This window comes from Vicia villosa, linkage group LG1, assembly GCF_029867415.1.
Source record: "Vicia villosa cultivar HV-30 ecotype Madison, WI linkage group LG1, Vvil1.0, whole genome shotgun sequence".
Taxonomy (NCBI): Eukaryota; Viridiplantae; Streptophyta; class Magnoliopsida; order Fabales; family Fabaceae; genus Vicia; species Vicia villosa.
This window is the reverse complement of record NC_081180.1, coordinates 105,648,681-105,661,979: the sequence shown is the minus strand read 5'-3', so window position 1 is coordinate 105,661,979 and position 13,299 is coordinate 105,648,681. Positions and strand designations below refer to the sequence as shown.

At 34.7% G+C, this 13,299-nt stretch overlaps 1 protein-coding gene across 1 annotated transcript; it reads right to left on the bottom strand.

Moving 5' to 3' along the window:
* Positions 1–3,500: 3,500 nt before the first annotated feature.
* On the bottom strand, positions 3,501–7,808 carry LOC131613846 (receptor-like protein 4). Its single transcript, XM_058885487.1, has 9 exons — positions 7,503–7,808; positions 6,352–7,413; positions 5,998–6,148; positions 5,514–5,585; positions 5,226–5,294; positions 4,963–5,031; positions 4,775–4,852; positions 4,453–4,649; positions 3,501–4,337 (listed from the first exon to the last, which is right to left on the bottom strand). Exons 1-9 carry the CDS (start codon positions 7,588–7,590, stop codon positions 4,231–4,233), a joined length of 1,893 nt encoding a protein of 630 aa, XP_058741470.1. The 5' UTR covers positions 7,591–7,808; the 3' UTR covers positions 3,501–4,230.
* Between the last annotated feature and the right edge of the window lie 5,491 nt (positions 7,809–13,299).

The following is a 13,299-nucleotide window of genomic DNA, read 5'->3' as shown; positions in this document are numbered from 1 at the left end:
TTTTAATTTTATATTTAGTATTTTTCATGAATTGAATTCAAAACATGGAGTTTATGTAACATACACAACTTCCTGAAAGGTCCATTCATGAAAGAAGGTATCACATATAAGTGAAATAAAAGGCAACTTCTTCCATATGTCATCATAATCCATATTTTGTTTATTCCTTCTTGCCTCATACACATGTCTGTAACACAGAGATCCAAACACTCTTAAGTTTTTAACACGCTTATTTCTCACTTACCAAACTTCCTCGGGAGCTTTAAATAATTATTTGTGAAATTATATTCCTCAGGGACACATGTCGAACGGGATATCCTGGAAACTGGTTCGACCAGTTACATCAGAATCACCACAACTTAGACAAGATGATGGAGTAGAAAAGCAATAAATAACACAATCAATTGATAACTCAATTTGATGCAACCTGCATCTACGTCTGGAGGATTGGCTTCCAACCAAAGAAAGAAAATTCACTTATTAGTATTTTAGTACAATTAGTCTTACAAGCAACAATAAACCCTATGTTGTTCAATGTCTCTTCCTAACACTATCCAATGACTTTCAATTTAGGACTCCTCCTAAATATGAGACATTCTCTCACTTTTTTTTCTCAAACACTAATTCCTTGGTGTTTTCAATCACTAAACCTTAGTGATCAACTTCAGTCAACAATATGAATGATGTTGAATTTATATCTCAACTAGACAAACCTGCAACTATGCCAAGTTACTGAAACATAATGTGGTATACATAAAATAAGAATGACTCTGGTAAACATACTGTCAAACAAATCACATAATCCTATTAATAAATCAATAACAATAAAATTTGATCCAATATTTGACTAGAAACTCTTCCAAAACACAACAACATTGGCATTTTGCCCAAGGCCCAGATGTCGTACCAACATGTTGGGATATTGTTTCTCGCATGTGTCCCTTATACACCTCCATGCAGTTTAAGCAAGCTAGATTAATCTTGAATACTTTGTACACTTATCCATATTGTTGTTTTGCAAAATGTATCCAATAAAAAAGAAACTACAATTTGGTTGGACACCTATTGAGAACAAAAGTTGTCGTTGACACAACTTTACCACACAATGTGTTTAGAATTTTCTTCTGTTTGAGCATGCTTTTGATCAAATGTAGGAGAGTTATAATCATTATTTCTGCAAGGCCATTATGTTGTGGTGTGTAAGTAGAAGTCACTTCAAGCATTATGTCATTTGATTCACAAAAAATTTAAAATTACTTTGAGGTATATTCACCTCCATCATCTGTTTAAAGAAATTTTAGAGTTCTATCATATTGTTTCCCTGCTAGAACTCTAAATTTGTTGAACATGCCAAAATCATTCCTTTTAACTTATCAAGAGCAACCATATATTTTTGTTGAATTAATCCACAAATGTGATAAAATACTTATTTCCTCCTAGAGAAGGAACCTAAAATGGACTACATATATTAAAATGAATTACATCAAGAAAACAAACTAATAAATGTGTTTCATGTGATTTGAAATAAATCCTAGACTTTTATCCATGTCATATCAATTTTTCTATCACAGATGTTTAGAAAGTTATATTCTTTGAAAATGAATATTTTAACACCAATCTTTGATTCTTGTCAAACAGATCATGTTCATTGTTCTTCATAATCACTATGTGTATTTATGTGCTTGTAGGTACAACTATCTGCAATTATTAGATGATCATGATAGTTTTGATGATGACAACACCGTATGTCAAACGAAATTATTGAAGTCTTCACCTGTCTAGAAGGAACAATGGTCAAGATGTTATCTGACCAATATGTTATTTGTGTGATCAAGATGTCAAGCCAAGTTCAATGATGACAACACCTAAGGTCAAACAATGTTTGGTGAAGTCCTTAATGATATCTTGTCCAACAATTTCTGATGATGATGTCTATCAAATAAGCTATATCAAGCCTCATTAGTTAGAAGAGTCGAGTTTCCGATGAAGTGATAAATCAATGATGAATCAAGCAAGGGATCTTGAATCTCCAAAGCTGTGAAAGAGAGGAAGTATGAAATCTCATATGATCCTACGTTTGAGTGATCAGTTTAATGTAAAGGTATAAGAGTTATTCTCGAATTATAAAGATAGCTCTCACACACACACGAAATGTTTTTTATGCATCCCTTAGTTTACTAAAACACCTTAAAATCTATGGAAAAACCATCAAGTCTTGTGTGAAATTGACTAATGAGTGTTCCTATCAAATAGGAAGTATTTTAGACTGCCTAATTGATCACGGACTTAGTCCAATCGACTAGAGCAAAGAAAAATACTCCTTAATCGATTAGAAATGCTCTTAATCTATTGAACCACGTAAACATTGTAAGGTTTCTTTTTGGAGATTATGGTTGTTGTCTTTTGAAAGCTCTTAATTAATTAAAGACTAGAGTTAATTGATTAAGTCATTACAAATTCTCATGGATCTTTTACTTTTTTGAGCCATTTCTTTTCCTATAAATAAAAGGCTTCTTCCCATTTCACCTCATACCAATTCTTTCTCACTTTCTACTCTCTTCTATTTCATCTTTTTCTTTTCTTCACTGAAGTTTCCTTAGTACTTTGAGATTGAAAAATATCTGAGAGTTTTTTTTACTGATGTTGTAATTATTTTGTGCTTTACTCAAGAGGGTGTTGTCTCTTGTGTAATATTTTTAAATAAGTTGTTGTTTGGTTCTTGACATTAACTAGTTAAAATCTCTGTTTGATTCTTGAGTTCGGCCTATTAAAAGTTTTGTTTGTTTTGGAGATTAGTCTATTAAAATCTGTTCTTTGATTTAGATATTATCCCGTTAAAATCTCTTATTTGGTTTGGTGATTAACTTGTTTAAATTTTTTGTTTGGTTTGTGATATTAACCGGTTAACACACACTATGTAGAATACCAGGAGCATATGACACTTCTTCTATAATTGACATCTTTCCATCTTCTTTCTCAATTGAAATTTTCTCATTCCTTATGTTGTCAATGTACTATGATCTTCTAACTTCAACTTTTTTTTTGACCTGCTTGTATCAATTCCTTTCATGTATTCTCTGTGTCTTGTTATATGATTGTAACAACCAATGTCTAAGAACCAACCTTCTGAATTGCAGCTATCATTACTGGTTATTGTTACCATTAACTGAATAGGATCATAATCTAACCCTTCTTGTGCCAATTTTTCTTCTTCTTCAATCATTGGTTGGTTTCCCTTGTCAAACCGACAGTCAGGCACATAGTGTCTCATTTGTTTGCAGCATCTATCCCAGTTCTTATCATCAAGAATTCATAGATTAGCCAGAAAATTGTTGTTTTTCACTATAGTTTCAATCACTATTTCCAAAAATATAATTGAGCTTATTGATACCAATTTATTAGTGTTTAATGCATTAACAATGTGATTAAAAGTGTGAAAAATGCAGTACTTGTTATTTATCACAGCTATGTCAGCTAGCAAAACCAAACGTTAACTAAACTAACTTTGCATATTAACTGCTAACTAACTTCTAATAGAATTAACTAACATGAATTTTAGTTAAACAGAAGCGACAATCCACCAGAGACATTAGGGGAATAAACTTCCAAGGTCAATTGTTGTTTTGAATCAAATGACAGTTCTCTCCAATTGACTTAAAGGAACGAGTTGGGAAGAGAAGGAAAGGTTTCAGAGCAGCTTATTCAAATGGTTCTTTTTAGTTATAAACAAATCCAAGTCACTAGTTTTAATCAAGGTGAACTAAACTGTAAGAGTTTAGTGCATCAGTTTCCATAATAACAAAGCGTTCTCACTTGAATTATCCATTTTGTTACACCATTGCAGCAAGAAAAAGACTAAAGGCTCTCTACATAAAAAACACACTGATTACGATTACTTGAAAAATACAGACACTGAACTTGGAGCAGAAATAGTATACATTGATGAGTTTTCCTAGTTCCTACAGGCATTCATCCAAAGATACAGAAGGCTAGTTATATTAGTAAACGAGAACCATTTACCAGGGCATTTCTCGAATAGATTGTTCAGGAATCGATTGTCAAAGTGTAATATGTAAAACAGCATGTGGAATCTTCGTTGAGGCAGTATCGCGCTGCGTCAAGGTTGAGCAGGGTTGCCCAAAGTTTGCTTTGAACTATTTTCTTTATGCAGTAACTGTGTATATTTATCTGAAAATTGTGAAACCAGTCTTTTATCCTCATTAAAACATGTTATTCAGGAGTAAACGGTGAAGGAAACCCCTTGGCGTATCGATTCTCCAGCTCAAGTAGCGCCAATGATTTCTGCCTCTGATATTTGCTTCTCTTGGCGGCTAGAGCTGCAAAAGAAGCCACATGATTCACATGTCCATGGTCCATAAGTACGACTTTTTATTCGGAAACTATAACATTTAACAAAAAAAACCAACCATTTTTCATTCAAACTGTACTCACCCATTATATCATAGGGTAGATTAAAGTCATAATCGTTGCTTTTCCGTATGCAGTAGATATACACCAGCAGCAGTACAATGCAGAAAACAAAAATACATGACAAGACTATCGCAATTTTAGCCCCAGTCGAAAATCGGCCTTGCTTCCAACATGGTGGTAGAGATGGTACACCGCACAAATCTTTGTTGCCAGAGAGACTGAATGAAAACAAATCAAATTGAACAAAGAGAAAGATATTATTTCTCATTATCAAACATGTCAATTGAACACGACATTAGAATCAGGTAGAATAAGCTAGCATATTACTATTGTAGTGACTTACTCAATAGCTCCACCGCGCACACCAACGGAAAAAAGTTGCGCTGGCACTTGTCCTTCCAATAGGTTATCATTCAATAGCCTGGAATATACAATGTATTATAACTTTTACGCGACCCCGTCCGTTATTTAAAACTTTGCTAAGTGTGTAAGTAAAAGATGATTGCATTAGTCAATACAGTGAATGCTTACACCAGCAGCAAATTTGAAGATGCCAAACTGTCAGGTATATAGCCTGTTAACTGATTGTTGGATAAATCCCTACAGAAAACATTTTGGAAAAAAATTAAGAATATCGAATAAATAACATGTTAAATTTTCCTTATGGTATTGCCAACAGAACAAGTGTCCCTGCACAGATCTCAGCATTGTGCGTCGAATTAAACCCGATTATGGATAACATCTAAAAACAAGATTACAAGTAATTGTATCTAGTAGATAATATCTCATCTTACACTTGAACCATGGATTTTTGACCTAGTTCTGATGGTATTTCGCCTCCCAAGGAATTAGAACTCAAGTTCCTGTAAAATCAAACAGAAGTTATAACTGAAACCAATATGAACATGACCAAAAGTTAATCTAGGAAAGGACATACTGCACACAACAGAAACCAGATGGCATACTAGGGATGCAAAATGGTATGCACTAGGATGCAGCACTTTAGATGATGAGTGTGGATACAAGACCTAAGCCCCAAGGTATTCAAGATGTAAAGAAATTTGGTAGCTGATTATACTTACAGGCTTACTAAGTCTGATAAATGACTAATCTGGTCACTTATGCTCCCTTTTAAGCCTTGACTGCCAAGATTTCTGAAATGATAACAAGAACAAATATAGAATCAAAGCTCTTCTGAGAGAGGAAAGTAAATAAGGAAGATGAGCTATTGTCGGAAGAAGAAACCGTCTGTAACTGGAATCTTCTCAAATTTGCTGTTTTTTGTTCATAAATTTAACTATATAAGCAATGTAAATATTCAAATAAGATATCAAGTGTATGTTATATCATCTACGATTTATTTACCAATTGAACCTATTCTACCATTAGCCTTACAGCTGACCGAAAGCAGAAAGCTTACATATGGTAAAAAGCATCATGCATATTAGTGCAAATTATGTATTCAGCACATACTTGAAACATGAAATGTGAATTGTTAATAGATTTAATTTAAGGGTTCAGAGTAAGTAAGAGCAAAATAGCATAGAAGTGGGAAGAATGGATTACATTTCAGTAATAAGGAGAGCAGATTTATCATCACTGATACGGCAGGTAACACCTTCCCAAGCATCCCAAGTTGTAGGAGCACAAGGATCACCATTCCAACCCATTCTCCCCGGAATTCGAAGAGATTCTTTCAACGACTTCATAGCACTTACTACAAATCAATCACCCTTAAGCTATTAAGCACACACAAACACTAAATATTACACTAACACTAACGCATAGACACAAACACGAGCCCACATGTCTCGAACATCAGACACGTCTTCAATCTAAAGTGTTAGTCCATAATAAGTCTTGTAGTAATTTCCAACTAATAAGATAGAAACTACAAATAATTTGGGGGAAAGGAGAGACCTTGAAGAGGGTGAGTCGAAGGTTCATTAGGAACCAATGCATAATTCTCAATGCCACTAATAAGAGGAGCACCAGAAACAGCAACAAGTTTAATCCCCAAAACATTACTGCTCAAGTTTTTAACAACATGATGCCAAGTAAAAGCAGCAAAACCACCCACTTCTCTGTATATATCAACTCTAGTTACATTCTTTCCATTGATGAACACATCAAACACTCTTTCTCCAGCTTTTTTAACACTCGCATCAATCTCAGCAAAGTGCAGCCACACCATATAGTCCATCTTCGCGTCCACACTCAATTCATACTCCAACGAATCCACCTCATTCGTCACAGCCGTTTGGTAAAGCTTCATCGGAAAATAGTTAGGCTCCTTATCCGCACCGCGTATTGTGCTCCCCGTAGTTACATATCTAACAGTTTCATCCGGTCTGGATAGTAATGGTTCGTCCGGTTGCCATGACCGGCCGAATTTGTCAGTGTCATTGGTGAAGCCAGGACCCCAAGGATCATCTGAGCCGCATGAGATTCTACCATAGTTAACAAGAATGAGATTTTCTCCTGTGGAGTTAGAATCATATGAAGCGGAATCAACAGGAAAAAGCTCGATGGAAGAGACAATCGGAGCATCGGTAGCAAAGCCATAGAAGCAAAGATCAGAGGCTAATAAAGAAGTGTTGAGGAAGGCGAATATATCAGAGTAAGCACCGTCGCGAGCTGTGGACTCCGGCCAGGGTGATCGCCAGTTGAAAATGATGGTGCCTGAGAGGGCAACATCGAAGGAGGGAGGACGTGACTTGTCGTCGAAGTTATCATAAACGGTGAAAGTGCGGAGAAGGTAACGTGCAGAGGGGAGAGAAGAGAAAGAGTAACAGTTTTTCTTGCCGCTGGAAGAAGAAGGGAAGAACCGGAGCGTTTTTTCGGAGGGGAGTTTGAAGCGGAGAGGCTCGGAGACGTCGGAGGCGGATCCGCCGGAGAAGAAACGGTCGGAGAGCCATGTTGTGTTGAAGGAGTCAGTGAAGTTAGTTGAAGTGCCGCAGTTGATATGGTAGGAGGACAAGCCTGCAATGTAAATAAAATAAGTTGAAGGGTTAATGTGAAATAAAAGAAAATATAGTGAATTAGTAGAGTAGAGTGGTTAGTTTTGTTACCGTAGGGAGGGGATGGAGTTGAGGTGGAGATGGTGGTAGTGATGAAGATGGAGAAGAAGATGAAGAAATTTTGTAGAATTAGAATCATTGTTTGGAGAATGAATGAGGTTTGAGGGAGGGGAATGTTTGGTGTGATTTGTGAGAAGTGGCGAGATTAGCGGGAGAATGGGGTTGAATTTGTGTCTCAAAAATGATTTTTGGAGTCAAGTCAAACAAGCCCTTTCTTTTTATACAAAGGAAGAAACTAGTCTTTTTGCACTTTTAGTTTAACTAGTTAGAAACAGCAACTTTTGTCAAATTAATCAGAAACAGAATTTACAGAGTTTCTGTTTTAAAAGAGCAGGCTCTGTTTTAAACATGACAGAAAGAAACTGGAGTATATAAATTCAAAGGGTAAGTAAGCTTTCTCGATCTATCTTTTCTTAATTTTAGTAATTAATAATTAATTAATCTTTTACATTAATCTATAAGAATTATTATTTTTTAAACCGTTCATTTAAATGTAAATAAATATCATTGACAAAGATTTAACTTTAGACTGATAATTTATCGTCATTAACTCAACTAATACATATCAATTATGAATAATAGTATTTGTCAATTTGAATGGTTGGAGTAGACTCTTCATGTGGTGGCGCAGGGCTCTGATGTGATTGCACGAGGGGGACATGTAAGGTTAACACTCCAACATGTGGGACAAATTCAGATATTAGATATTGGTGTGGCTAACGATAAATTTGAGAGGCGGTGACAGTGTTTTAAAAATAAGACAACACCAGCCAGACGAACCTAGAATTAGAAGAGTGGTCAATTTGATTTGATTTGATTGTTGGATTAAATAAGCTATTAAATTATTGAGAGTCGGTCATAAGGGTAGTGCATTGTCAATGTAAAATATTTTACACGGTCAATGCATCACAACCCTTAAAAAATATTTTATATGTGATTTAAAAAAAAGTCAAACTTCTATGATAATTAACGGGTATGATTTTACTAACAGTGTAAAATTGCTTTACACCGTCGATATATATATATATATATATATATATATATATATATATATATATATATATATATATGAAAAAATGAAAAAATTTTGATTTTGCTAAAGCCACACTTAGCCTCAATGTAGGCCCGTCTATGTCCGACACCCAAGTTATTGAGTGAATAAAAGGCGTAGAGTGGGATATGATCAAAATCGTACTCATGGTTGCATGTGTGGTGGTTTATATACTATTGGTGATAATTTGACTTATGTAGTATCTGGTTTTTGGTCGGCCCAGAACAATTGCTCCTAAACTTTTTGTGTCATGATGTACCGGAAGCCTTACAAGGAACTAGATTGGGTATCCTTAGTCTGTATCTTTTGTTGGAAAGTGAAAGAAATTTAGAGACAATTGCATTAAATGCTAGTACCATCATTGAGATGTTTCACATGTTTTTTAAACGCTACCCTAGGTTTGTAGGTTAGGGCGTGGCGTTTCCCCCTATAGTGCTCGAGTGTACTCAAGTGTCGCTATATTTTTGAGGCAAAATTTGATCATTATTTTATCATCTTCCCATTTTCTTTCATTATGTATCGTTGGTTTACTCATCTTGCTCCGCTATATAATGATTATCTTGGCCTTTCAAAAAAAAAAGTTCTTTCTCACAACTGAGACTTATGCTTCTTCACAAATATTTTTCTTCCTTTCCTAAGCTTTTGTGACTTCTGATTTTTGTACCTTCTCTTTCTATTTGAGTCCATTGTTCGTGATTCATCCTTATTTTCGAGTTTTTCTTGCTTATATTCGTTTCTTTTCTTCAATTCTTGTCTTTATTATGGCCATTACATAAAATATCCCCATGAAGATGGTAAACGAACTTGATGATGAAGATTCTTTGTCCTCTACAATATTTGAAAACCCAGACGTTCCAAGTGTCAAGCCTTTAGTAGTTAACTGACTCGATCCTAACCTAGTTGTACTCAACGAAAATTTTGGGCCTCATGAGGATTCTATAGAGAGTGTTGATGGAACCCTCAATGCTTCTACTAAGGGAAGTACTGACTAATCTTCTAAAGAATATGAAGAGGACAATTTAAGGGAAGTACCAATAAATCTTCTACTGAGGGAAGTACTGACAGATTTTCTAAAGAATATGGCTTTGAGAACGGGGTGTTGAGGCGCTTAAAGACTGCCTATTTTCAGCTTCACCCAGTATCCTGAGCATTGATAAAGTTTATTAATACTAGTGTGAATACCAGGAAAAAGAATTGTCCCTGGGTTTCATCTTTTAATCTTTTTACTATATCAAGCACCTCGAAGGATACCATGTGTGGATAAGGTTTGATTTCACTACGTCAAAAATCCAAAATGTTTGACATTTATATGGAAAAATGGAAGAATTTTAAAAATCACTTCCTTCTATTAACTCCTTAAGCTCCAAAGGCCCAATCAGTATTTTGTATAGTCCTAGAGGGAGAGTCTACCCCCAAATATCCCTTTTGTCTCGAAGCCAGTCAAATGTAAAGAAGGGAGTTAAAAATGTTTGGTCTAAAACTATTTTAATAAGGAATCGGACAAATATGTCATACCTTCTAAACATCTAACACTAGAAGAAGTGCCAATGAAAAAGGACTTGATAACCTTCTAAGAACACTTGGGTTTTGAAGAAGGTAAAGGTCCTTCGAATGTGGGGCCATCTTTGAAGGAGATGCAAATTATTAACACCTGGGCGATAATGGACGTGCTTGATGCATAAGGAGAGGAAAGATCTTTTTGGCGAGGAAATTTTTTTTCATATTCTTTAGACGTTTGCTAACTATCTTTGTTCTTTTTTTGTCGATATCATGGCGTTCGTCAAATGTCTTTTCTAAAGGAACAAGGCCAAGGCGATGGTTGTTGTGCTCCAAGATCCTTTTCCCACTACAGATTCTACTCAGGAAAAGGTGACAAAGGACCATCTCTCTACAAGCATCAAGACCTTTACCATTTCTCAGAACTATCTGGCTCACCTTGAGCACGATGAAAGGTAGAGTAAAAGGTCCAATGACGGATCTGCTTCAACAGTCGAAGATAATAATAACGAGGTAGATAAGAATCTTGCGAAGGAAGAAAACACAATCAAGAGATCTAAATCATATGATTTGAGCGATGTAAAGATCATCCTTACCATCCCTAATATTACTCTTCCCAATTTTCCAACCATAATCCTTCTTAGGTGCCTCATACTTCTCAGGAGGCACGAGATGTGTCTCCGAGCAGGATATTGCTTATATTCAAAGCCTTTCCGACACCGATAAATTAGAGCTGATAGCGCATATCTTCTTCCACATCTTTCAAGGTGGTTCATTGATGAATTTAGTAGTTGTCCTTCTCAGGTGCCTCATACTTCTAAAGAGTAAAGATAAGGATCAATGGAAGGATAAGTATAAATCTCCTACGAACGAGTGGACCCGAAATCAAGAAAATAAGTCTGAGCTTCAAAAGGAGGTGGAGAGGCTACACAAGAAGTTGAAGAATTTGTATGGTATCCAAATGGAAGTGGCTGAGGAGACTCTAAAGAAGGAGAAGGAAGCCCATAAGGAGCATATGGCAGCGTTGAAGAAATAATTTGACGATGTTGTTGACGGAGGTATCAATGGAGTATTTGACGCTTTCAATAATGCTTATGACTAAATGGTGGTGATGCGCCAGAGTATCTATATTCCTTGGCAGAAGATACACTCGCATAAGATGGCTATCAAGGGGGAGATTGTCAATGACCACCATAGGAGAATGAGGATGAAGAAGGATATTTTGTAATCTTTTTTTAATATTATTCAGCCTCTTTGTAATTTACTTCAAACAAGATTTCATTTCTCGGTAATTTATTTGCTTATCTTTCTTTGATGTGTTGTAGTGCTTTATGCATTTCATTTCTTAGTTACCCATAATTTTTTTCATCGTTTTTCGCCTACCATTTTGTTTCATCGTTTTTGCCTATAATTTTGTTTCATCATTTATACATATACAATTTTGTTTTATTGTTTATCTTCCTACGATTTTGACATTAATGAGGACCACGCCCGACCAAATATTAGGTCCTCTTCCATGCCCCTAAGTTTGAACCCAACTTGAGGTCAATGTATCATGGGCTTCATCACCTATGCTCTGGAGTGGCTAGCTACCAAGAGGGTGAGTGTCTACTATAGCTTAGTTTTCCATGATCATCTTGTACCCTATTTTCTTAAATAAAAATTGACACAATTTCAACAAGAGCTTTGTGTTATTCATATCACAATATTACATAGGAGGATAAGCAAATATAATCTTTGGGTGAACTTGGAAAACTTAGATAGAATACCGCTTGAGTTTAACAGTGTTCCATGTTATTAGGACGGTGTCCCTAGTCAAAGTCTTAATGGTGTTGGCCCGTCTTTAAACAGGGTTTTTGGGTTTAACTTCTTTGGGTCAGATTCGCTTGTTGTATTTGGCAGGTACAACCTGCTTAACAACCACACTCATGAGGGCGGTGAAATTCCTTTTCACTTCTAGAAAGTATATTTCTTCTTTGATTACTTTAGCGGAATCGTTTTCTAATGAGGGGCGTGTCATCCTCCTACTTAACTTTTTTATTTCGACTAATTAAAATAAGATGGGTGGAAACTCAAATAATTAAAATCAAGGGATAAAAAATTAGCTTTTTAAAAATGGAGGATAAAAACTGCTCACTTTGCATTAATGTTAGTTTGAATACACTAATAGATGATAAGGATAATTTGATAAAATTATTATTCTCACTCTTTCATTTATTACATTTTCTTAAAATGTGTGAAAGGGTAAAAAAATATATAGATATTTTAATATAGTACATATAAAATACATTTAATAAAGTGAAAGCATGCAAGGATGCATGGAATGTTACTCGTAGATATTCAAGAATTATATATCTTTCATAAAGTTTTTCTATCAATTTGCCATTAAAAACAAGTCTGAGAAAGGATGATATATATATATATATATATATATATATATATATATATATATATATATATATATATATATATATATATATATATATTATTAATAAGATAATTGGTTTTTTATTTGTAGATGAAATGGTAATAACTATTGAAACTCAGACACAACTGCAAGATACAAGGTTTGAATTCTGATGATGATGATGTTCAATCTACCAATATCAATATTTTACCAATTGGATTCTGCAAGATTCAAGGTTTGAATTCTGATGATGATGTCCAACCTACCAATACCAACATTTTACCAGTTGGATTATAATTTATAGACATCAAATTAATATTTATATTACATATCATCGTGAAAGAAGACAATTGATACTCTAAGATTTTCTCTTGAAGCTTCATTTGTGTTGCATTTAATTCAATTATAATTACGAAACATATGTTAACTTGTATGATTCAAGGTGCGGGATGAGGCCGATATTTGATGTCAAAGTATTTAATAATTATAAATTCATAAATTAAAGAATACATGGCCTCTTGAAAGAAGTAGATGCCATACAGACCAATTGTTTAATGTGAATAATATTTCTATCAAAGTCAATTTTACCATTTTGAAACCTGATATCATTTCTTGTGTGTCAAGTTTTCTAAAGAAATATTATGTTGAGAGTCATGATCATATTCTGAATTTGAGAACTTCAACTTCTATCAATAAGATTGAACAAGCTTTCATAACTAGTTCTAATAATGGTCATGTTCATCAATCACTTCATTAAATGCTAGAAAAGTAAGATATACTTGCATCTAAGAAATAAGTGGTCTGCATTTTCCACATCATGATTGCAAAGAGAG

Bases quoted from the DNA above. Each gene is read 5' to 3' on its own strand.
- LOC131613846 (XM_058885487.1), bottom strand. From the start codon at position 7,590: ATGATTCTAATTCTACAAAATTTCTTCATCTTCTTCTCCATCTTCATC. The intron at 7,414-7,502 runs GTAACAAAACTA...TTTACATTGCAG, and splicing joins AACTCCATCCCCTCCCTACG to GCTTGTCCTCCTACCATATC. The intron at 6,149-6,351 runs GTCTCTCCTTTC...ATTGATTTGTAG, and splicing joins TTCGACTCACCCTCTTCAAG to TAAGTGCTATGAAGTCGTTG.